The 26,828-nt window shown below is 32.8% G+C and overlaps 2 protein-coding genes across 6 annotated transcripts in view; both read right to left on the bottom strand.

Moving 5' to 3' along the window:
• Positions 1 to 18,026, bottom strand: part of LOC130448361 (chloride channel protein 2-like) — a 110,595-nt gene extending 92,569 nt beyond the window's left edge. Inside the window, exon 1 of one of the 5 annotated variants that reach the window (XM_056785712.1) lies at positions 17,766 to 18,026. The gene's annotated coding sequence lies outside the window, so the exon portion shown is untranslated. Of the gene's footprint in view, positions 1 to 2,537; positions 2,715 to 2,804; positions 3,002 to 13,109; positions 13,203 to 17,765 lie in introns of those variants that run through there. The other 4 variants (XM_056785714.1, XM_056785713.1, XM_056785717.1 and 1 more) reach the window with 4 other exon arrangements.
• Positions 18,027 to 24,326: 6,300 nt separating this feature from the next.
• Positions 24,327 to 25,799, bottom strand: LOC130448287 (uncharacterized). Its single transcript, XM_056785572.1, has one exon. The coding sequence runs from the start codon at positions 25,797 to 25,799 to the stop codon at positions 24,327 to 24,329; it is 1,473 nt and encodes a 490-aa protein (XP_056641550.1).
• Between the last annotated feature and the right edge of the window lie 1,029 nt (positions 25,800 to 26,828).

Genomic DNA, 26,828 nt, shown 5'->3' with positions numbered 1-26,828 from the left:
GCTGCAAAAAAAATAAAAAACATTTTTAGTACCGAAATGCCAAAGGCATAATCTTAGTCTAAATTGTTTATAAAAAGAGAAATATATACACACACGACCTCTAGAAATTCAACCGCACTTCTACGAATGCTATCAAATGTTCAACTTTAAATTTTGAATTTGAAAATACATTTCAAGATATAGTTCAAAAAGCATCTTATTTTTGTTAGTAAATTTTGAATAGTTACCAAAAAACCAGGAACCACCAATAATATGGTCCCAATACTCGATGCCGAGGAATACCATATCATTATTAAGAAGTGTGTTGATATATTGTATATATATGAGGTGTGACTATAAACACTGCTACAGAAAAAGTACGCATGCGCCACAAGTTAACTACTATTAGCTGTTTAGCCTCAAGCCTCTTTCGAATACGATGTCTACCGCGTCTGTAGTGTAGGTTTTTTGTTTAGCCGTAAAAATGTTCGAAGCAATGGATTGTGAAATTTCCCATAAAATTTGGAAAATGCAAATGAAATTTAAAATTTATTGAAACAAGTGTGGCAATGAATGTTTATCGCGTCCATGTTTTTTAGTGGTTGCGCGTTTTCAGGATGGCCGGAAGCTGTTCAAGATAATTCACGTTAGGGTTAACCTTCCACATCAAAATCAGATGAATATATTGAAAAATTCGGTAATCTTGCTCGATTCAATCGTCGCTTGAGTATTCATGCGATTGCTGAATCTCTAAGTATTGACAAGTGAACCAAATTTTAACATGCAAAAAGTTTGTGGGACACTATTAAGTCTGTTGAAGCTGTGAAAGGAAAAGCGCCTCGCGTCCTGGATGAACTGATACAAAAGGACCCTGCACTTTATCGAAAGATGTAGGGACACAGGAGGGGTATATTTTCTGCCAAAAAAATATTATAGAAGATTGTATGTAAGGGGTATGCCGTTGTGATGAGCTTAAAAAATTGAAAATTGATGACATAGATAATTGCAATTCAGCATTTTCAACAAAATTACCCTTACCGTTTCCAGTCCGGAACTATATACAGGCTAACGAATGTCATCTGCGACTATTTTTTAGAAGCAGTTCTGTTAACTCTAAAACGGGGTGAAAAATCCATAGACAGGGTGTTTCTAAACTCATGCGACAAAATTTAGGAGGTGATTGCTCGTATGAAATTAAGATTGGTCTTTTCTATAACAAATATTCCTCAGTCCACCCCTTTCTGAGATATTACCCTTAAAAATTGAGTTTTTATTTTTTCTCTAAAATTTCAGTAAAGCTAGAAACTTGAGATACTGTAATTTTAGTACACTCGCAAAGGTATTTTTCAATATTCTTGTTACATTATAATGGTGAAATTAGCAACCCTCACTTTATTTCATATCAAACAAAACCAATAGCTGCGGAGAAAAAGAAACACCATAAATAGTAAAGATGTAAAATGTAATACGATTCATGGTAAATGCTTGAAAGTAAGGGTTGCTAGTAATATCGAAAAAATACTCGTAGTTAGTCCATTGCGAATGCACGAAAATTACATAATAAAAACTCACTTGTAGTCACCACCTTTTAATGGTGATACCTCGGAAATTGTCGCATGAATTTAGAAATACCCTATATATAAAATATCAAAATGTGTAGCCTCTAACATTACTACAATCTGAATAAAACGAATATAACTCATAATTAAATTTTTTTATAAAAATTATATAAAAATGCGTTAATGTAATATGTATTTTTGAACATCGTATTGAACAAATAAAAACAACGCAATCGTGGAAAAAGTACAGTGTATAACACGATCAATTGCAATAGAAGATTATGTTGAAAAAAAATTACAGAAAAGTAGATTTTTCATAGAAAAGTCTCATCACTGTCAAACGTCTCGTTTATTTCTAACAGTTTTCGAACTAGATATGTGAAAGTTGAAAGGTATATTGCAGCTACAATCAATTTCATTTCCTTTTAACAACTTATTAAACCTAAAGGTTTGCTTCTATGAATGTTCTACACTGTCCTCAATCAATTTTTCTAATTGAATTGAAAATATTGACCTTTTGACAAGAATTTCATTAGCCTAAAATAAATAGTATTATCGATTTTAAAATTCTTCATAAACTATTGAATGGGAATATTATTTATTTGATTGTATATTTCGCATAATATTAATAAATTATCTCAAATATGAATTGTATTTTGAATTAACCAGAAAAAGATTCGTTTTGAGAGTTAAAAACCATCAGCACAATCCGAACAGTTATTTCCAAACAATTAGAAACTTTTGTATGAACCCAAAATACTGATTGCGAATAAACCTAAAGTGTTTTATTTCATTGCAAATGTTTTCGAATTGGTATTTTTCATTATAAAAGAAATATTGTGAACAAGTATGATTTTTTTTTTGTAAAATTTATTGAATTAACTATAAACATAAACAATAAAAAGAGTCGTAGTTCATATTAAACTACCGTAATTATGTATTGAAATAAAATGATGAAAACACAAAAGAGAGTTTACGTTTAAATTATTTATGACTTACATGTTGGTTTTCTAATACCAGTGGATATCGACATTATCAATTTTAGTACAAAAGTGTAGTTTAAAGACATTATTGTTTTATCAACATACTTGAGGTTTCCACCCGTATATGTGAATAAGGAAGTATGCACCAAGATCTATTGAAATTATTTATAAAGATATGATTTCAACGCGATATTTTATTACTGTTGTTTGTCTCGAATATGCATCGTGTAGACTAGCTGGGAGACGAAAATATTTCATACTAAAAATAAGAATACAAACTTACGTAACCAAAAATATGACAGGATACTCCAACAAACTTCGCGTTTTTTTTTTCCAAAAAGAACAACAAAAGAAAATGTCCGCAATCCCGGGCACGGATTTATTAACAAAATACACTTTTACACATTTATTAATCTGGGGACATCATGAAAATAGGACAGAGGCAATTGTTTTTCTTTGGATATCATCCAATTTTCGAGTAGATGATAAATACAACAACAAAACACTTTTAATACGTTATCAGTGGATTTTAAAGATTTCTGGCAATTGAGAGTCGCAATTTGATTGCCATATCTGATAAAGTAGAAAAAAATGTCTTTTATTACTTAACAGACGTGTCGATAACAAATCTGGAATGAATAATTTTTCAATGTTTATCAATATAATTAAATTCCAGTTATTTATTTCAAATTTAGAGTTAGATTATGTTGGTTTGAAACCTATCTAGTCCAAGAAAGTGAGGATTCAAATTATCATCCAAAATAATTGCAACCTATCTTCAAAAATTACTTTCTGAGTTTATCCCTTACAGTTTCTAAAAATTGAATAAGTCGAAGAATTCATTTTTTTAGATTTTGTATACATGTTTTGATATAAATTATGAATATTAATTGTTAAAAATTATTATTTCTAAAATTTTTGTTAGAAAATTTGATAGTTCTTTTTATACTTTTAACACATTTTTAAGAAACAAATTTTAAGGTTTCATAATACATTTAAAGGAAGCTTTGAATTATAAGTTTCGACAAAATTGAGTCGCGCCTTTCATAATTGCAATTTAGCCTTAATGTTCTTTAATTTTGAACATTAAGGTAAAGTCCGAAATGGTCCCAGATCTACCTGGAGGAACCTGACCTAGAGAATGCGTTAGTTGCTTGAAAAATACCACTGTATTAGTGTATAGATTTTGTTTGGCAGCTATCAATAGTGAAGGTTTTCAGTAAATTTGTGAACATGGAAAAAATTGGTAATAGTACATACTTTTCTTTGAAAGGCCAACCAATATAAAAACTGAGCAAGATTCTACTCTGGGTGAGACTGATCCTTCGTTATCAACAGTAAAATATAGGGTAGCAGAGTTTAAACGAGACCATACGACCTGCGAAGACCAGCATCGTATTGGTGGGCGAAACTAAGTGACGACTCCAGAAATGTTAAAGAAAATCCACAAAGCCGTACTGGAGGATTGTCGACTGAAAGTGCATGAGCTAGCAGATATAGTAGCCATTTTAAAAAAGTGCGGTTTATTGCATGTTAACTGAAAATTTGGACATGAGAAAACTGTGCGCAAGATGGTTGCAGTGTTTGCTCATAACAACCTTGTGAAGATTTTTCCATCGAGTGTTTGACAATTGATTGAAAAGGGATAACCGGCTCCTAAGAAGGCAAAGACCGTTCCAACTGCAAGGTCCTGGCGTCGGTTTTTTTTTTAATTTGTGTGGGATCATTTTCATTGACCATATTGAAAAAACTTAAACGTCGAGTATTACGCAACATGTAAGCTAAGAAATCAAGCAAAAACGACCTTATGGCTAAGAAGAAACACAATGCATTAGCTTATACATCCGTTATTGCAATCAAAATTAATTAATAAAAGTTTGAATTGCTACCTCATGCACCCTATTCGCCACATTTAGCCCCCTCGGATTATTTTCTGTTACCAGACTGGAAACAATGACCCGGTGGTCAAAGATTTTCCAACAATGAATAAGTGATGTCGGCAGTTAATGATTATTTTGAGGACTTTGACAACTCTTATTATAAAAAGTGTATCGAACTTACTGAATAGCGCTGGGAAAAGTGTATGGAGCTACAAAAGATTAGGTTTAAAAATAAATAGGTTTTTTTTTCAAAGTTTCTGTTATGTTTTCTTCGTTAGGCCAAGTACTTCTGAGACTATCCTTGTATCAACAAAAATCGCACTGATGCTTAAATTACTAAGTTACTCTTACCACTAAAACTGTTATAACCAAAATGTGTTTTCTTATACTTGACCATTGAAGTTTTCTTAAAATTGGCAATTTGGAGCAGTTATCTCCATGAAATTATTCATTCATACTTTGATCCAAAGTTTCTGCCAGTGTCGAAAATTATAACGCCGTATCATATTCTAATGTCATCCTCTGAAGCACTGTATATAAAATGTAGTTTATTTTACCTCTCAAAAATAGTTCATTCAAAATATTGGTTCCAAATTAACCTTAAGTAACGGTCATTTAAAATTGTGCGTCTATTGAAATATGGCGAACTGAATGAATTGAAAAATGACCTGGTGGTTAAATATTGAAGATGAAGAAGAGGCAATATCGGCAGTTATTGGCTATTTTGAGACTTGACAATTCTTATTATAAAAAGGGTATCGAACTTATTGAACATCACTAGGAAAAGTGTATGGAGCTAAAAGGAAATTACGTTAAAAAATAAATATAGTTGTTGGGTCAGGGACTGCTGGGATCATCCTCGTATATATCTAGTAACATTTGTACAGCAGATGTCAGCAACAAAATGAATAATGAACAAGAATGACAAATATAATAAGATTTTATCAACTGGTTCAATATTTGGTTTAGTCAGTAATAAAATCATTTATTGATAACAGATAAATAAAACCGTATAGATATAGATAAATTATATGTATAAATTAATTAGGAAAACAATTATGTTATCAAATTGAAAATATAGAGTTACATCTATATGTGAAATATGATAAGTTATATTATTTTTTTCAATATGCACCGGTTTAGTTTTAGTTCAAAAAATTGAAAATTCACTACCAGTAAATGCCGCATTGTGTGTGTCAACCACCTTAGTAAGAATAATCTACGATATCAACAGACGTCTTATCGAAACATTGCTGTTCGAATGGACATCTGAGGACGCTAGGTTTGGCAGAAATAGAAACTGAAGAGCTTAAGCAACTAGAGCCATCCCATATCCTGAATTTTCTAATAGTTTAGTTATAACCACTGAGCATTCCTCGGTGCTATAGCAAGAAAAGGGGGCACAATAGATCCTTGAGATCGGTGTGTATATGACACCCTATATAATACATAATACATACATGTGTGGAAACATTTTATCTACTTTGTGCCGAGATTTTGTATGAAAAACTAGCAGATTTATTGAATGATTAACTGTTTTCAATACGAAACGTGCGAAAGGAATATAATATAAAGGAATGATAGTGAAAACAATTTGAAATGTTTGTTTTGAGCTCTTACAAAATCAATGAAGAGTTCAACTGATAACTAAATTCATTTGAAGATGTAATTTTGTTTAGGCAGTCAAATATAATATAAAGTAAAACGATTTCGAAAACAGCTCGATGGTGAAAACTAAAAAGTTGGAGTAAAAGATCATCAAGTAGTACAACCCTTAACAAATACTCGTTTAACATCTAATATCGATTGGGGGAAAAATACGGAATCACTCAAATAACTTATTTCTATGAGACTTTTGGCACACTCGGGAGTAAACGCACAAGAAATTACAAATAACAGAACAGACTACTTATCAAACTGAAATTAGAATAAAATTTCTGAAATAACTATACATCAAAGATTAAATATAATAAACACTTACTAACCTATTCACTTAACTAATATTTTTAAACATCCTAGATTCAACAACGTTGGGATCAACATTAGAATAATAGGTTGTAATGAGCGGACGTAGCGCAGTAATATGATTGAACGTTTTTGTTTTCTGTCAATCATTAGTTTTTGGAAAGTGAATTTTTTACATAGAGACTATTTTGGTGACTTGTTGTTTTGTTGATTTTTTTAAACAAAATTGTTTTCATTCACTTAATAAGTGTAACATTATGAAGTAGTAAACTGGTCTGTAATTGTTATATATTCAAATTTTTTATTCATCGATGTGAACCTTTCTTGTTTTATTATTTACGTGCACAATTTTGGCATTTTCTGAATCTATTCAGGATATTCGAAAGATGTGAAGTGGAAGTAGAAAACTGCTTTCTGACTTTCTTGTCCAATTTCTTCTATAACAGCAGGGTTAAGGTCCGATGACTGTGATGGCTATTACTTTCAGTACATTTTCCTTTCCAATTATTTCAAATTTACATTTAACATTATTTTATAGTTCTCTAAAATCCCTTCAATTTTTAAAATTTACAAGGTCTCCAGTCGCCTTTCCTCCAAAATATTCCCATACCATTACCGAGTCTCCTCTATGTTTTACAGTGAAGATTACACAGGGATCTAGCATCAGTTCTCTCAGCGCATAAAAACTCCTCTCTTAGATTCAAAAACCTCAAACTTTGACTGACTTATCACTCCATAAAACTCTCCCACTCTTCATGCGTTTAATTTACATGTTATTTAGATGCCATTTGATAGTTTTCTTCAGTGCCACAAGGCTTCTCTTAATCCTATTTCCACTGTATAGGTACTCAAAGGCAGATCTTTAGATCCATCAATCTGATCTGCTATCTTTGGTCCCGTCAGTCGTCGATGACGTTTCCTATACAATACATTTTTGGTTTTTCGATACTGCCCTGAACATTTTCTATTGCCAAATTTTTCGTTGTGTTCTATGGTAGGGCGAGGTATTTTTAATTCGGCAGTACAGGTACTGTTACCTTTGCATGAGTATCAACCGATACCTTCTTGCTTTTAGCCATTTTAAAACTTATAAGTGTGAATTTGCGAGATCGAAAACAATTGGCATATGAAGTTCACAAAAAGGTGTCCAAAAGGAATTAATCACAGCATGATCTTGCGTCTAACAAGGACTAAACTACAATCACAAATACCGAAGAAATAATTCACAATTAAAAAATAATAAATAAATCAGCCGGTACTTGCAAGTTTTAACTTGTCGCACTTATCGACGAAATGCGTCCATATAAAGTATATAAATAGTGGAAACTATTATTTTTTGTTAGTAAGAAACCTTTTCGACCTTTGCTTTTATTAAAGTATATTATTTTGAAATTCAAAGAATGGATTATGAAATGGAAAAAAGCTTTTGACCGGTAGTGTATATGAAAATGGACATTATAATTCCAAACGAAATTATGGAGAATAATTCATCGAGCTCCAATTCATTTTTCTAATCTTTCCAAACGAATTCATTAATTTTCCTTTCAATATTTGATCACAAAATACAGTTGATTTAACAAATTCCTGGTATAGTGCTATTTCAGTTTTTGTTCACCTTTCTCACGCAAACAAACACTCACGCTAACAAATTACGCTCTAAAATATTAGCGTTCGTTCGAGAACGTTATCTCCAGAGTTGGTAGCGTTTTTGGTAGCAAACGAATCCGCTGGGGCTTTACAACAGTTGCTCAACGGTTTCGTCCGCTGATTGCGACCATTGTATACAGTTGAATAGAGACATAGCTTAATAATAATTTTTTTGTTAAACTCTATTTGATTGTTTTTTATCGATAAAACTTATGAATTTAATTGCCATTTTTATGTCCATTCTACTAAGAATAAATGTTTTTATGTGAATGAATGAGAGAATTAAAACAAAAAACAGGCCTTGTCTTAGGTATTTTATAGTTTCTAATGAAAGAGTCGAAATTTTATTGAAATGAATCGATCTGGCAATTTTAGTTATTAATAACGAGAAGAATTTATTAAATAAAACTTGAACTAATGAATTCTGTTAATATCGGAAAGACACATTTTGTTGTTTATTCGCGTGTGTAAACAAATTAACATAATTCTGGTAATTAAATATTAATGAACAGGTTTTAGTCATGCAACACAATAATCTGAAATTATAATATACCCGTTTAAACCTAAATACTTGAGGTTTATGTCGCAGATAATTAAATAAGTTCATATTTCATTTACTTTCATTGATGTTATGATTTGGCGATACAAATTTGACATTCAATAGTATCGAGATCAAGAAAGAATTGAGATTCTACACTCGTGGTCAAAAATAACGCACCACCCCGATTTCTGAAAATATTTTTTTGTTTAATAAATTTAAATTAATATTGCTATTGTTCAACTTCTTTTCAATCATTTTGATGAAATAAGAAATGTGTGGTAATTTTGAGTGATTTTTAATGAGTAAAAAAATAAAAATAAAAACATTTCAATAAAACAAAATTTTCTCAAAAATAAACCTTGCATTCTAAACAATAATGTTCCGTTTTTTAAAACACTATTAGCGTGTATTTCCGCCTCCCATTCCTCTAATGCCGCTTGCTCAAGCTCATTTAAATTTTGAGGAGATGGATTTCGACGACGAATGCGACGTTTTAAAATGTCCCAGACATGCTCGATAGGATTCATATCTGGACTACTTGGTGGCCAGTTCAGGGTATGAATTCCTATTTCGCATTATCATGCATTAAACAAAAAACATCACCAATAAATGGCCCAAACGGAACGACGTGATTTTCAAGAATGTAAGTTAAATATCTTGCTGCGTTAAGGGCGGGTCTAGGAAGAGACACTAATTCTGTTCGGGCATCAAAACAAATTCCTCCCCAAAACATGATAGACCCTCATTGGAACGGCTCCCTGGGAATGGGAATTCTTGTCTCATCATTAAATAAAACTTGACTTTCTAAATTCCAATCTAAATGTTGCCTTCCAAATCTTAGAATAGCAACACTAGAGCTCTTCTGCTGTATAGAACAGCATTCTGAAGGTGTAGTCTTATAGATCTATCAGAGATATTTACATTTCGGTCTTATCCTAAAAGGCTGTTGAACTCGACCGACTTGTCATTGACCGATTTCTTAATGAATTTAATTGCAAAAAACGGTCATCTCGAGCAGTTAAAACAGAAGGAATCCTTGTCCAGGTCAGAATGTGAACCGGTCTCTCGAAATCTTTGCATCAATCTGCCAACGATTGTGTGGTGTACGTCAAACAGATTTTCCATTTCATGATAACTTTGTCCCTGTCCAACTAACTCAGCTATTCTTTCAGCTTCGCGTTCACTTAACTGCCTAACTAACTCTATTCATTTTTTGTTTAACTAGTCTCGACTTTAACACACCTTGATTGACAGTAGCTATAACAATAGAATTAAAGAAACATTAAAATATGCATAAAATTAAAGTTTTCAAAAACCACAAAAACAGTTATTTGCTGATAAGAAATTTTGCTACATTTTATCGCTAACATTTAAAATACTTAAACTTTTTGTGATAAAAAACCCAAAAGATTAACTTTTTAGATTTTGATATTGAAATAAAGGGTGGTGCATTATTTATGGCTACGAGTTTATTTCATTTTGCAAATATATAGTTCTGCTTACGAGTCAAGAGCAAAGTTTCGTTTCGAGACAATATTTTCTATTGGACTCAAGTCTCGAGATTGAGATCTCGCATACGAATATTTCTATAAATATAAATAGACAAAAAGCCGTTTTCGAAACAAATTATTTTATAATATTTTTAAACAGAGCTGGTAAACATTTTATTATGAAAATATTTCATTACTACCGCAATTTGTTTCGTGGACTATTAAGTATTTTATATGACAAGTTCAAATTCTTTGAGGTGACAGCTTATTTCCAAAAATTAAAAGGACAAAGTTGTAAAGAAAGAAGAACAAGAAAATCCTGGACCAGAGAAGAGAGATGTTGTAATTGTTTTAAATGGATAATGGATACTACAAATGCCTCTGCGTTAAACAGACCCAGGCAAACTATAATGGTCGTTTTCAATGTATTGGCACGAAATCTTTTAAGCACTTGAGGGAAATATCGTGAATTATAAAAACAACGAAATCGCACTAATCATAAATCTGTTATGCCCAGATGTGAATGGAACACATACATCATCATTTGTACTTATTCTGTTTCGCCTTCAGTAAATGAGTTTAAATGAGCATTGAGCATTCTTCATTCAAGTAAAAGTATGTATGAGAAGCGAGTCGAGAGGAAACTCTCAGACATCAAAGGTTTATAATAATTATTTTAATTAAGGTTGCAAATAGGGTGCCTTGCAATATATTTTAGAGTATGTTGGCATCTAAGGTTGTATTGTCTATCTAGATATGAGTGGTTACAATTTCTAGTGTAGTAGGATTCACGTACGTTAACCTAGCGGAACAATGTTTTCAACAATGACTTTTGATTAGCTTAATAATTGCCGTTTTTTGCCGTGAAACTCTAAATATTTTCCTTCAGTTATTTTTCAAAAAAAGCCTAAGGTCCGCTATACACATAAGTCTGCGAGCCACCCCATGAAAAACCGCTTCGCTACATACAGCAATTGTATTTGAATACATTAATTTGCCGTTCAAGAAATCATCGTTGATTCATACGTAGCACATCGGGGTCGGGCGCAAAGTTGGGAAATAGCAAATTTCGATATAAACTTAGCGAACCACGCCCTGATAACCGCTTCCCTAGGTACGGCAATTGTATTTGAATATAACAATAATTGCCGCTTAATTTGCCGTTCAAGATTTTATCGTTGATTTATCCGGACCACATCGGGATCGAGCAAAGTCGGAAAATAACAATTTCTCATATAAACTTATCAAGTTACAACCTGAAAAACCGCTTAATTTATTATTTTAATGGTTAAAATAAAAAACCGCTTCCCTAGGTACGGTAGTTATATTTGAGCCTATTCATAAATTATGATAACTACCGGAAAGGTCGCAGTATTTGCAACTAAAATACATATTGTTCGCTACCTTAACGCATTAATCAGCGGGATACCCCCTTGAAAACAGTGCTTCCCGACGTGCGGCTGTGGCATTTGAATGCATCAATAATTACCGCTCAATTTGCCGTAGAAAAAATACCATTGCATCGCTGTAAATGTTTCGGCGTCAACTTTAAAACGGTAAAACGTAAATTTCCCTTATAATGGCAGTGAATTATTTGTAATATTGAACTTTCTATAGGATAAACACGTCATTACATCGATGTTTTTTCTAAATCTAAATCTCGTTCTGTGCTAGAATCCACAATCAGCTAATCGCTAATCTACCCGAATCCAGATTATAGTTTCCCAAAAGTCATAAACTAAGTTAATTAAGATTTATCTCAAAACTCAAACACTTTATCTTTAACTCAAAAGCGTAAGAAATTTTAAAAATTATTGGTCAATTTACTTATATTATACCTTTGGACGCCATTGAACAGCTGATGCAGTATTTATTTATTTTAGGTTATACATTATACATACAATTAATTATATATTTTTGTGACATTTGACATGGAATTTAGTGCTTAATTAAATTAATCCGAAGTACTGACAAAAAAATGAGCAGTTAACGTTTAACTTGCCGTATACGATAAGAACTGCTATCAAACACATTTTTTTATATATCAGTTATTTTACTTATATTAAAGAAAATAACATTAAAGTGGCCTTGAAAACATATTATTAGCTAAGACCTGATGATGATATGATTTGTATTTATGCAAAATTGATTGAAATAACGATCTGAAAATTGAGTAACAAAAAAATATTTTGTCGAAAATTATTATCGCAAATTATTGCAAGTTTATATGGAAATTTGCTATTTTCCGACTTTGCGCCCAACCCCGATGTGCTTCGGATGAATCAACGATGATTTCTTCATCTGCAAATTAAGCGGCAATTATTGATGTATTCAAATACAGTTGCCGTACGTAGGGAAGCGGTTTTTAAGGGTGTGGTTCGCTAACTTATGTGTTAAGATAGCGGACCATAGGTTTTTTTTTTTAAAAATAACTAACAGCAATTTCTTGGAGTTTCACGGCTAAAAAGACAGCAATTATTAAGCTAATCAAAAGTCATTTTTGAAAAAATTGATCCGCTAGATTAACGTACGTGTAGGAGTTTCGAATTTTACAATTGAACTGAATCACATCTGAGCTTCCAACCCGAACCATCCCATTCTTTCCGTGTAGAAACATTGAAAACAGTGAAACCAAAAAAGATAGGTATAGGAAAGTTTTTCTATTTACAATAGAATGCTCGCAGGTCAGGCTAGCATGGCAGGCTTATGAGAAAAACATCTCATCTGATTTCTGGTCATAAACTTCTGGTTTTTGAAATATCAAAAGTTATCACTCGGGAAAATGTGAATTCAGCTAATGTGGTCGGTTTAAATCTTGATTAAAAATTTTGGTCTTTTTTTAGAATTGAGTCCCTGATATTAAGCTATTGTTACCGTCAGTTTAAAGTTTCATAAAGAATGAAAAATTTTTCTTTATTTTCTTGACTACTTCACAGACGTACAATATACTCAAGTATACTTAATTAATATTATAAAAACGCATTTGTTTATGCTATTTATTGATAACAAAATATCACACAATATCTCGAAAGTTGTGGATAATGTTTTAGAAAAAACATACATACCGCCAATTTGTATTTCTCCATAATTTCAATGTATAATATAAAACTTAACACTCAAACTTCAGTAATTTCAATCACCAAACTGTTAAAAAATCTATTGTTCTTATAGTAGATAACATTTATCAAGATAGGTTACTTTACAGTTTCTTAGGAACAAAGTAATGATGAAAATCGCGGTTGGTTTCGCGATAATATTATAAAGAAGGTGTTAATTAACTCATGACACTGATGTATTCACGTGCTTTTGTTGATAATGACAATTCCAATTTTGCTGTCCCTATTCTGTTTACAAATGAAGCCAATTTCACAAAACATGATATATTAACTACTAATGTAAATTAAGACGCCATTAGTTTACCCCAGATCTTTTCAGTTAATGTTTGAATTCGTATTATCAATCGTTCATGTACCTTATTATTCATAAATTTTGGTTTTTGTTACTGATAATAATATCTAGTTGATAATTACTTCAAACAATTTGTTTAAGAAATGTGACACTTTGATCCTTAGCTTTGAACTGAAAATCTCAATATATATATATATATATATATATATATATATATATATATATATATATATATATATATATATATATATATACGGGTCTATTAGTCCAAGGGCATTCATCACATTAAATTTATCGCAGTTATGAACAACGTTATTGTAAGAAAAATAGTAAATTATGAAATGTGTGTTAACATTTTGAGTGTTTTATCTTGAAGATATCTGCTGATAAGTTGAAAGTTAACAGTTATTGAACGCATTGCTAGGAAAGAGCGTTGTCTAAATGGAAATAAGAATGATAGGGAGCACGCATAAGTGCAAGTGAAGCCTTTAATGTGGTAAGGGATGTTAGCGCCTCCCGCCAATCGAAGACAAATTCGTTCTCGTAAAAATATCTATATGTCGACAACGTGAAATTAATGCTCTGATATAAAATAGTTTTTCACATACGATCTCTCGTTTCTGAATTATATGAATTTCTAAAGTTGCGAAATCAGAACTTATATTTAAATCTATTTTCTAAATTATACATCTCAACATTATGAATTTTTAATGGATGATCACGTATGTTCATGTAGTGTGTTTGACTGTACAATCTAAAGATAGCAAAAATTAATTTTTAAATCGATTTTTTAGCAATAAGATACTCTTTATTTAACTCGATAAAATTTATGGTTAAGGTGATATGTTGATTTTTGAAAAGCTGGGCTAATCTACTTAATACAACTTAACTTAGTGATTTCAACAATGAGACACTTTTAAAGCTGGCAGAATTCTTTGCTCGTTCAAGTAAAAATATTTTTCAACAAAATAATTTTCAAATTATTGAAATACTTCCAATTTATAGACAATAAATAGATTTTAATAGTAAGTTTTATATCTTGATGTAACTAAATAACTCAATGAAATAGATAATAAAAAAATAAAATTCTTATAGAATTTTCATTCATTTCGCTTATTTGAAATTTAGATGTTTAGTTTTTCCTTATAAAATCATTGGAAATTTCGACTATTTAGATTAGGAATATAAAGTGTCATTACAGCAAAATTATCATTTTTATTGATTAGAGAGAGATAGAGAAAGCTTGTGAAAACTAAAAAACAAACATAAAAATCACTAAATGAAGATAGAAATACAATAAAGTTTCAATATATAGAAGCACGCCTGGAATTAAATATTATTATTAGAATAGAAGTCCTTCACAGAGTAGAAGCCACTTTCCAGTAAAAATGCCCTCAAATTATTGCAAAATAGGGGAAAATATGATATCGATTTGATTTCAATTAGCAAATGATTGTGCATTGTAAAATATTGAGCCCTTAACTAATTCTGAACGTGGAGTAGGTAGGTAAAGGTCGTACTCCGCGTTCCTAAGTGGATAGACGTGCAACGAACTTTCTGAAATTGGAGAAGCGTGCTTACGAATTAGGGAAACGGATTCAAAGATGAGCGCGAGTAAATATTTAACAGCTCTCTTTTGTAGTTTGAAGATTAATCAGCGATTTATTAATTAAAATATTATGATTAACATAATCAAAAGCCTTGGAAAAATCACAAAAAGTTGTTGCAGTAGAGTGATGGCTGTTTAGACTGCAGTAGATATTATTTAGGAGGGAGAATATAGTATTATTTGTTACTTGAAACCCCAAATTGATGAGTAGTAATTATTTTATATTTAAACAGAAATGATGAAAGCCTCTTTTTGAACAATCTTTCTATGATCTTAGATAACATATAGATAGATACAGTGCAAGTAGGCGATAATTTGATGCTTAATTTTTATATCCTGCTTTATGCAGAGGAATAATTATAACTGTCTTAAGGTGATAGGGAAAAGTGCCATTTTGAAATGAAACATTTAGTGGTGAGTTGATTTAATGTGCAATCGGGCAGACTCGAAAACTTTTTTAATATAAGTCCATCAGTTCCAGATGAGTATTTTTAATGTCATTAATTGTACTGCGAGGCTTTGCTAAAACTACAGGCATGCATAAAGAAGAAACTGTGTTAGCATTAGCAGCAGAAAGATATGAAAACGGATCATAAGAAGTTATAGAATTTGATAAAGTAATTATTAAGGTTATCAGGTGAAGTAGAGATTATGCACGATGAAGATGCCTTATATCTAGATCATTCACAATGGACCATGTTTCTTTAGGAACATTAAGAGAATTGGCGAGTCTTCTATTATAATAAATGTACTTGGCAGCTTTTATTGTCTTATGATAAATTTTTCTGGTTTATAGTTTCACGTAATTTTTGAAAAAAATACTATCCGAGAATTTCCTTAGGTGAGAGAAAGATCGCATCTTCTTTGCAGATATACAATTAAGATTATATTAATGAATAAAGACGCAAAAAAAATCTAAGAAGAGATCATGTACCGTAAAAATGAGAATGGTATTTGATATAATGTTGTACTGACTACAAATTGTACATAGTAAAAATGTTACAAATTATACATATCCAATTTTAGAAGAAATGAGATGAGTGAAGATTAAATTTAGGTCATTTCTTTATAAATAAAGTATATAGGTACTTGACACACAAACGTTTATTGTATGCTAGCTTTACTTTCCAATTTTTGTCTATTCAATCTATTTTTTCTATTCATTCACATAGGAAATCTTTACTGTCTTCATAAAACAAACGTATCTACATTTCTCATTTACAAAGGCCTTCTCAAATAAAGTCACAGTTACTTTTCTTCATCATCACATTTTTATGATGTAGAATAATACTTGGAATGTAGAATTAAACGAAAGATTATTATTTTATATGTTTGAGTCATAAATAATTACGAAATTCTAACAAAAAATTGCACTCTACCATAAAATTTCTAACGACTGTGGTTATAATGTGTTTTCTAGTTGCCGGAAGCACAAGTATGGCGGAAGAGCCGATATACCCACTCTTTTAGCGCTCTAGCCGTAAACGGCACTAACGGCAGTACGTCAAGGCGCTGTAGTCGTGTAGAGCACCGCAAAGACAGACAAGCGTATTATGGAGGGTGTAGGTATGGAGGAATGTCTCAGATGGAAAAAGTTTCCAGTTGTATACGATAAATAACAATTCAAAAAACTTCCATAATGGTGCTGGTATAAAAAAATGGTATATGATAGTAGCAATTGTAGTTGAATTGAAATATACCGATTACAAAATTTAATATCAGTTCATAATTGAATATTTTAACAGCTTACGCTGTACAAAAGTAAATTGTATAGGGCGTAAATAATGTTTGACGCTTCCTTTCAAATTTAGCATGACATTTTGACGGACACAATTTCGTATACGTATACACATACGCACACGTGCGATGTGAAAACCTTAGGTGTGATAGAGAGTTTAAGGTTATCGAGTTAACGACTCATGATCAATTTCCGATGATTTTATATTTATTTTAAATTCTCAAATTCAATTTGATAACCCTGATAACAAGAAATACATAATTTAACACATAATTACTTATGTCATATTTTAAAAACAACACATTGTATATTCCGCGACAGGAAACTTGGCCTTTAATCTGGAAGTATTTAACATTCACAAAGGCATCACTAAACAATTAAAATTTATTACTTTTGTAAAATAATCCGAAATAATGATAGATCAAATAAATTGTAATAACTGTCATAAAATTTTTGTCTCTGTAAATTCGTTTTTTCACATTGAAGAAAATTAATCAACAGACTTGCGTTCATATTTTCAAGCTAAATGAAGCTTAAATAATGAATATCCTATTTTATTAAAAAGATAATGGTCTTCAAAAGTTCGTGCATCCTACAAATACGAAAATAATTTTAAATTCCATTCTCATCATTCCTCCTTTCTACTGAATTAGAATTAACAAATTATTCAATATTTTAGGTTATTTCTAGTGTTTGGAAAAGTTGTAAATACAACTCTTTGAGAAATATAGAAACCACTTATTTTCAGTATATGTAGATATGTTAAATATATGTAGATTAAATGATTTATTTTTAGTTTCTTGACTACTTCACAGACAGAGTGGTGAAGGTACACCACAATCGGAAAGATGGCTATTATTAACTAGGATTATACCAATATATAGGTTAATGTTTATTTATTAATAAAATGGAGTAATGAACAATACCGTAAAAGTAGTGAAATCCATTTTAGGAATATATACATACCAATAATTAGCATAACTCCAGAATTTTAATTTATAATAAAAACATTAACACTCTAACTACAGTAATCATAACCACTAAACTGTTGAAAAACTATTGTTCTTATAGTAGATAACATTTGTCAAGATAAGGTACCCCACAGTTACTAATAAACAAAATCATGTTGAAAATCACAGCCGGTTTGGCGATAATATTATTATAGTGTTAATTAACTCATGACTTGATGTATTCACATGCTTTTGTTTTGAAATACGGCAAAATACTGTTTGTATATCAATTTGAATTTGATTAAGTCAGCAAACTGTAAAGAACACTTTACCCGCTTTACCGCGATGCTAAATTCTTTTATGATTGATAGCAACACTTTTTACGGTACGCATGTTTAAGATGTTGCCTAAGCTGTACACTTCGTTCGTTATTGATTCTGATTTTTGGAATTAATCACTTATTAAGACAATTCGCCACTTTTTTTCAATATACCTATGTTCGGATACAAAGAAAAAAATTAATATATTTTTGATCGTCGATTTTATCTAATAATTATTTGGTTTGCAAATACATTAATTCGATTAATTCGAAGACACCAACTTACCTCAAATTAAACATAAAAAGTCTTGTGGTCGTATAAACGCCGATGATCGACCTACATTATAAAAAAGATATTATATGTAAGGCTTTACATAATTTTGAATGAGGTTCTAAGGATAAAATATCGTTTTCCTAAAAGGCGCATTTCCTAACAATGGAAAACACGGACACAACAACAACGATTTGAAGATTCTGATCGCTGTTTGAAGATGTTCAGACAAAACCAAATTTCGTATCGATTTGTATCATGAATGAAACTTGGGTTCACCACTACAAATTTCAATTAAAATGTGGTCATCTGAGAGGAAAAAAGCAACAACTATCTGTCAAGATTAGATTCTGACCGCATTTTGGACTGTAAACTGAAAATTGTTTACCGACTCTTTGGAAGGAAAACAAAACTCACGATCTGTTACTGGACATTATTGAATCAATTGAAGAAGCAACTCACAAACAAATAGCCTCATATACAGAAGAAAAATTTGTTTAACCAAGACATGCGCCGCGTTAAAAGACAATAAAAACGAAAGAAATTGAATTGCTTCCTCTCCCACAATATTTACCACATCTGATTATTAATGTTTACTGTTTCCAAACCTAAAACAAATATTCCAAAGGTAGAAATAGCAACAAAATCAAAAAGTTTGCTGAAAAATAAATTTAAATTAGATAAAATTTGGTTAAACATTCGTGGACTTATTGATCGATTATCGTATCGTATTAATGTAAGAGCAAGTAAGTAAAGTAAAGAAAACAAAGCAAGTGGAGAGTCCGGCTCTGGCAACCGTAACGTTAACAGTGAAAGTGTCAGTTCCTATAAAAATAACTCTTCTTCGATAGTTATCATAGTCCTAAAATCTATGAAACTATAGATATAATCGTTTAGAAGTGTTCTTAACTTAGAGACATATTACTGTAAGTAAAATCTCATACATTCATACTAAAACAGTGAATTTATTACACACTGCGCTATCAATTTTACACCGCACCGGTTTGGAAGAAGAATTCACAAAAAAAAACAAACCAGCTCTTATCAACTTGATATGAAGTGGCCTATGCCAAAACAGGTCCGCACTCTAGAATCAAAGCGGAAATATTTCTAAAATTAATGATGCAAAATACAAATGTTGGGACTTCTGACTACAGAAGCTCTCAGAATATAAACCCTACAAAAACATACTCCTCTATACTTAGTCAACCACAATTTCCTACAAAACATCAAGCAATTGTTTTTCCAGCTGTTGATAACCTGAAAATTCAAGATTACCTGATATCACTTGGAGAACTAATCGGTCCAAAAAATATACTATTCACATCAAGGCTATCAAACAATAGAATATGCATGTACCTCGCAAATGAAGATATTGTAGACCGCTTCATGACCTTTCATAAAGGGCTGATCATTATCAACAACACTTCGATCCAAGCCCGAAAGCTTATAACACCTTCCGAAAGATTGATACTCTCAAATGTATGCCCCACCATACCACACTCAGCTCTAATCGATGAACTTAACAAAATAGGTCTCAATACACTCTCACCAATGTCCTTCCTCAAAATTAGCTTCACAATTCCTGAATATAACCACATCTTCAGAAGACAAATCTTTATTTCACCATCCACAATCCAAATACCCGACTGTCTAATGATTACACACGAGAACACCAGCTACAGAATTTACCTATCCCAAGACCATCTACTATGTTTTACATGTTAAAAACCAGGTCATACTGCAGCAAACTGTAAAAACTTGCAATCACAAACTTATGAACAACCCCAAATAGCTGAACTACCACAAAACCCCACCCAACCTTCCTAGCAGCCCCAAAATACCGAAGCCAATACTCCACAAGCACACACCAAGATCCCATCAGAAACCCCTATAACACCTCAATCCCAGAATGTACCCCCCATAAACATAGAAGAAATTCCGCAAAACAGCACCAAACGCAACTACGAGCAAATAATTACGCCTCCTCCTCAAACAGAAGGAATTAAACCAGAGAAACCTAAGAAACCGTCTTTCCCCAAACCAGATAGGCCAAATAAAAAGCCTAAAAATAAACCAGACATCTCTACAGAAATTCTCATGGAACCAATTAGAAAAGTCATTTCAGAACAGAATCCTCCTTTCATATTGGACCACAACCAGATATCTGACCTTTTTGAAAATGTCTACGGCTCATCTGATCCAATTAGTATAATAAAGAACTACACAAATGATTTTACTGGATTAATAGACATGCTAACAAAAATTTACCCTTTCTTTGAGCACAGATCTATCAAAAGCAGATGCACTAAACTCAAGAAGAAACTGTTTTCTCACCTACAATTGAACATACCAGAAACGGACCTCTCAGAAACAGAAAGTGAATCATCTCAAACAAATATTAACTAACTGAACCAATAATTTACTTCAATATTTTTCTCCCCGTATGCTCATGGACTTTACATCTATACTACAATGGAATATCAATGGCTTTTATAACAACTTACCAATGTTGCAAACCATCCTATCCAAACAGAAATGCGAAGTTATTTGTCTTCAAGAAACCAATTTCAAATACAATAACAACGAACCGCTCAGGCAATTTAACAGCTTCTACAAGAACCGAATAAATGCTGAAATAGCTAGCGGAGGAGTAGCAATATTTGTGGAAAAATCTCTCCACGTTGCAGAAATCACGATCCTTACAAACCTAGAATAATAGTCGGAGACTTCAATGTCCATAACACCTTGTGGGAATCAACATCAATAAACCACAGAGGTCGCTTACTAGGAGATACTCTTGATGACGCAAATCTCTCCATCTTAAATGATGGGAAGCCAACTAGATTTAACATACAATCACGACAGGGTTCATGTATTGACCTCACTATCTGTGACCCAACTTTGACTCCAGCTCTTTCCTGGGATCGGCTGGACTATACCTACAACAGTGACCACTATCCAATCGTCATTCATAACAATAGAAAACCAAATCACAATCACGACTTATATCCAAAATGGAACTTGAAAAAAGCAAACTGGGATCTTTTCAAAACAATTATCACAGAAAGTTTGACAAATTACACAATTATAACAGATATAGACGAAGCTTTAGAAAACCTTATTAGTATTGTTCAGCGAACAGCAAACATATCAATCGGAAGAACTACACATCTGAAACGACGGAATCCTGTGCCATGGTGGAATAGTGACTGCGAATCAGCAATAAAGAGCAACAAAAAAGCTTTCAATAGATATAAAAGACACAATACATCAGCAAACAAAATCGAATTTTTGAAAACCCGAGCCGAAGCTAGACGTACAATAAAAACTGCTAAACGCAAATCCTGGACAGAATATGTCTCTACAATAAATTCTGAAACACCAATGACGGATGTATGGGAAAGAGTGAGAAAAATATCAGGACTTTATAAGCACCACAATATACACATGCTAGAGAAAGACGGACGCACAACCACAGATAACTCCAAAATAGTCTCAATACTAGCTACCACTTACAAAAACCGCTCCATCACACGCAATTCCGATGATACTGTTATTACCCATGAGAGAGAAGAAAACGATGAGGTAATGATACAATTCGATGAAAACGAACCCATCAATTTGCCTATTACCACCCAAGAATACGATGAAGCTCTTTCAAACCTGAAAGAAACGTCACCAGGACCAGATGAAATACCAGTTGTCTTCTTGAAACATCTCCCCTTAATTGCCCACGAATACATCCTTAACCTGTTCAATACCATCTGGCTGCAGCATAACTTTCCTGAAAAATGGCGTGAATCCATAATAATTCCTATACTGAAACCACAAACCATTAGAACCCATCCTGAATCCTATAGACCTATATCACTCACATGTGCTATGTGCAAACTAATGGAAAAAATAATAAACAACAGACTGCTCTGGACTCTAGAAAAAAGAAACCTTATTATACCGGAACAAAGCGGATTTAGACAACAAAGATCAGCCCTGGATAACATAATAGACTTGGAAAGTGAAATCAACGAAGCATTTGCCCTAAAAAGCAGCTGTCTAGCTATTTTCTTTGACATTAACCGAGCTTTTGACACTGCAAGACATGATTACATCATAAAAAAATTATACGAATTCAACATACATGGTCACTGCCTGGATTTTATCAAAAACTTCCTTAAAAATCGAACATTTAAAGTTAAAACCAACGGCACCACCTCCGAAAAAACATATTTTAATAATGGTGTACCCCAAGGATCAATCATAAGTCCCACACTCTTTATCATCGCAATCAACGACATCCTGAAAAACTTAAAGTTACCAGTAAAAGCTCGACTATACGCAGATGACTTAGTTGTTTACTGTAAAGGAAAAAATATTAAAAACCTCTTCTCACAAAGTCAGGCTTTTATCCATAACTTAGAACTGCGGTCACAAAAAACTGGTTTTAATTTTTCAACTACAAAGACTCGCTATATTCTTTTCTCAAGACAAAAGAACATACCAAAATACCGGTATTAAAACTTTATAATGAAGACATAAAAATGGAAACAACAATAAAATTTCTCGGAATACTATTCGACCACACACTAAGCTGGAACTACCATATTAGAAACCTTCTCCTAACTTGCAACAAACGACTGAACTTACTGAAAACGCTAACAAACAAAGAATGGGGTGCAGATCGACAAACATTACTAACATTGTACCGAACACTTATCCGATCAAAACTGGATTATGGATCAATTGTATATTCAACAGCAAACAAATCGCTACTGAAAAAACTCGACAGCTTTCACAACTCAGCCTTACGTTTGATAACAGGTGCATTCAAAACAACACCAGTGGAAAGTCTGTACTGCGGATCAGGGGAACCATTCTTGGGAGACAGAAGAATATATTTGAGCCTTACATATGCAGCCAAACTAAAATCCAATCCGACCCTCCAAAATTGCTTCACCAAGAACTTCCCAAATCTTTTTTCAAATAAACCCAGAACCCCCAAACCCTTCTATGCTAGAATTCGATCATATCTAAGCGAATTAAATTTCTTTATTCCTGAATGCCTTCCTATCGAATCTTCTCAAACTCCACCATGGACAATAGGAAGCACGAAATTCATTACCCATCTCACCTCTTTCGACAAACACCACACCAACCATAAGCTAATCGAAGGACACTTAAAGAACATACTCAATGAGTACAAAAACTTTGTACATATTCACACAGACGCATCAACATCTCAAGACGGTACGGGGATCGCAATCATTACACCAACCTCCAAATATATGATAAAAGAACCTCAAACCCTATCCACTTTCACTGCTGAATTATACGCAATATATCGAGCTACCCACTTCGCCGCTTCATCAAACGAGCCTAATCATGTCATACTCACAGACTCTCTTAGCTCAATCCAAAGTCTTCAAAAAATTCACACCATCACAGAGATGAAGTTCTTCTAACACGTCTGCGTCTAGGCCATACGCGACTGAAGCACAGCTACTTATTTGATGCGAAACCCGAACCAAAATGTAGCAACTGCAATTGCAAATTAACTATAAAACACATAATTGCAGAATGTCCATCTCTTAACTCAGAAAGATCATCATCAAATCTACCACTCGGAACAATACGTGAAATTTTAGGACCAAAGTACAACATTACTTACCTTAAAAATTACCTTAAACAGATCTCTATCATAAAATTAATTTAACAATTATTCATAGATTAAATACTTAATCTTTACTAAATCGCTAATAACCAGTATACGGTTGATGCGAATTTTTTATTTTTTTTTATAAATTTATTGTCGCATCAACTACAAAGGTTATTAGCGACATGTCAATTATAGTTTGTGATATAATTTGGTGTCTTTCAAATACTTAATTATGTTTGCATTATCACAATTTTCATTGAGTAAGGTGGTTATATTGTCTGGAAAATTGTTAAGTATTCTTTCATTTCTGTACTGTCGACAGTTTAACAATTTACAAGTTACAAGTTTCACATATCGGTGGGTTTTCTCTATTAAATAGATGGGAGTGTGTTGCTTTAGTGTGACCCAGCCTTAAGCGATCGATTTTTATTTGATCTGCGCGACTTTTTGGGCTACCTTTCCATGGTTTAACGTATGGTTTGATGGTTTTCAATATTGACTGCGACCTGTTCCACTCACTTTGCCACTTACACTGAGCTTTCGCTTTTATTACCGCTTTGAAATCACTGACCATCACTTCGCGCACAATTGTTGCTTTGTTGTTATCTGCTGCTTCTCTGGCGTATTGAGCCGCTTTTTCGTTTCCTGGGATATTGGTGTGCGATGGGACCCAGATAATTTGGACGCACGCTTTGGATTGGTGGAGGAGGTATAGTTGGGTTTTAATGAGGGAACCTAGTGGGTGTTTGGGAAAGAGTTGTTTAATGGTGTTGATGGAGCTCATAGAATCAGTAATTATTGCAATTTTTTTATATTCATATCTACTGGCGATTGTTAATGCCTGAAATATGGCATAAAGTTCGCCAGTGTGGACGCTATTGTGAGGAGATACCTTAAATGCAAAATTTTCGTTTGCTAGTATAACTGCTGCTCCTATGCCATTAGGTGTTTTGGATGCGTCAGTGTACATAAGATGGTATTCTTTGAGGTTTTCTTCAACGAGGGTGTGAAATGATTGAACTATCAGGGGGTGGTTTGTTTCCTCTTTTTTGTAGTAACTCAAATTAACGTTGATGGTAGGAATAGGGATTATCCAAGGGGGAGGAGTTTTTATATTGATTGGAAAAAAAACTGGTAGTTCAATTCTCAAGATGTTTGTGTATTGGCGAATTCTTTCGTAGAAGGGAATCGTTGTTTGTTTGTTTCCGAATAAATTTTTAAAGCGGTCTGTTTTGATGTTGTAATTAACTGGGTTATTTCTATTTGATAATACTGATGTTGCGTAGGTTATGCTAAGTTGAATTCTTCGCAGTCGAAGGGGTGGTTGTCCAGTTAGACAGTGGAGACTCTCTATCGGCGTTGTTCGAAATGCGCCGGTGGCGATTCTTAGTGCAGTGTTTTCTAATACGTCAAGTTCCTTGAGGTGTGTTTTCTCGCATGATGCATAAACTATGGAGCCATAGTCGATCCTTGATCTTATAAGAGCCTTATATAGATTTATCAGACAGGTGGAATCCGCGCCCCATTTATGGCTGGCAATTGTTTTCAATAGATTCAGACCATTTTGACAGACTTTCTTAAGGTAGTCAATATGTTGTTTCCAGGTGAGTTTTTTATCAAAAGTTATGCCCAAAAATTTTGTATATTCTACGAACTCTAAATTTTGACCATTCAAGATTAATATAGGTTTTTCTTGTATGTACTTTCTGGAGAAAAGAATACATTTTGTTTTAGTTTCCGAGAATTTCAATCCGTTGGTGTTAGACCAGTTGCTTAGGTTATCGAGTACGGTTTGTAAATGCATTTGGATAGTGGTTATATTTTTCCCTTTTGCAAATAGTACTAAATCATCGGCGTATAATCATCCTTTGACTAGCGGAGAGCATTTGTCAAGAATATCGGTAATAGCAATCAGGAATAGAGTGGTACTTATTGTAGACCCTTGTGGGATCCCATTCTTCTGTAGTTTTTTAGCTGATAGGCTTCTGTCTACTCTCACTTGGAAGTATCTGTCTGTCAGGAAATTTTATATGAAGTGTAGAATGTTCCCTCCTAGACTCCTAGACCCCACTTTTGTAGTTTTGAGGTTATATTGTGTTTCCAAACCATGTCATATGCCTTGGTGATATCCATAAATACGGCTATACATTCTTGTTTATTGGTAAAACCTTCACTTATTTCGGATTATAGGTCTATCAGGTTATCAGCTGTGCACCTATTTTGGCGAAATCCGCTTTGTTCTGGTGCCAATAAATTATTTTGTTCTAGTATGATGCGAATTTTGTAATAAAAAAAAACAAAAACAAGTGGAATTATATATATTTATGTTATATTATACACGTACGAAAAAGTTTCGAAATATCTTCAAAACCAGATTATATTATATCACATGTTGTTTTGGAAGTAATTTCATTTAAATTAACTCTCCGAACAAACGATATGGATGAATGTATGTACGTATGTATGGATTTGAGATCTCGTGTACACTTCGACTCAAAGGATTTATTGGGTCCCTCTTTCTTGTTGCGATACTGGAGAACCTAGAGCTGATCCATCAATTCTTTTCCTTTTAAAAATCTAGAATGTGAGATGGCTTCAATTTCCAGAGATCATCGTCTTCTATGTCATACGCACTCAGGTGTAGTGCTATGGAATAGTTCTTAGTGTTTCACACTTCGAGAGAATGTGGATAGAGGATAGATGTGCAACAGAATCTGCACTCCGCATTATCTGTATCTTCAGGTGTTTCTTGAGGCAACAGTGCCTCGATAGAACTCCTGTTAGTAGTTGTAGATTGCTCTTATTTAGGTTGGTGCAAGCGGATCTACTCTGG

The sequence above is a fragment of the Diorhabda sublineata genome, chromosome 8, assembly GCF_026230105.1.
Source record: "Diorhabda sublineata isolate icDioSubl1.1 chromosome 8, icDioSubl1.1, whole genome shotgun sequence".
Classification (NCBI taxonomy): Eukaryota; Metazoa; Arthropoda; class Insecta; order Coleoptera; family Chrysomelidae; genus Diorhabda; species Diorhabda sublineata.
This window is presented reverse-complemented; position numbering and strand designations above follow the sequence as displayed.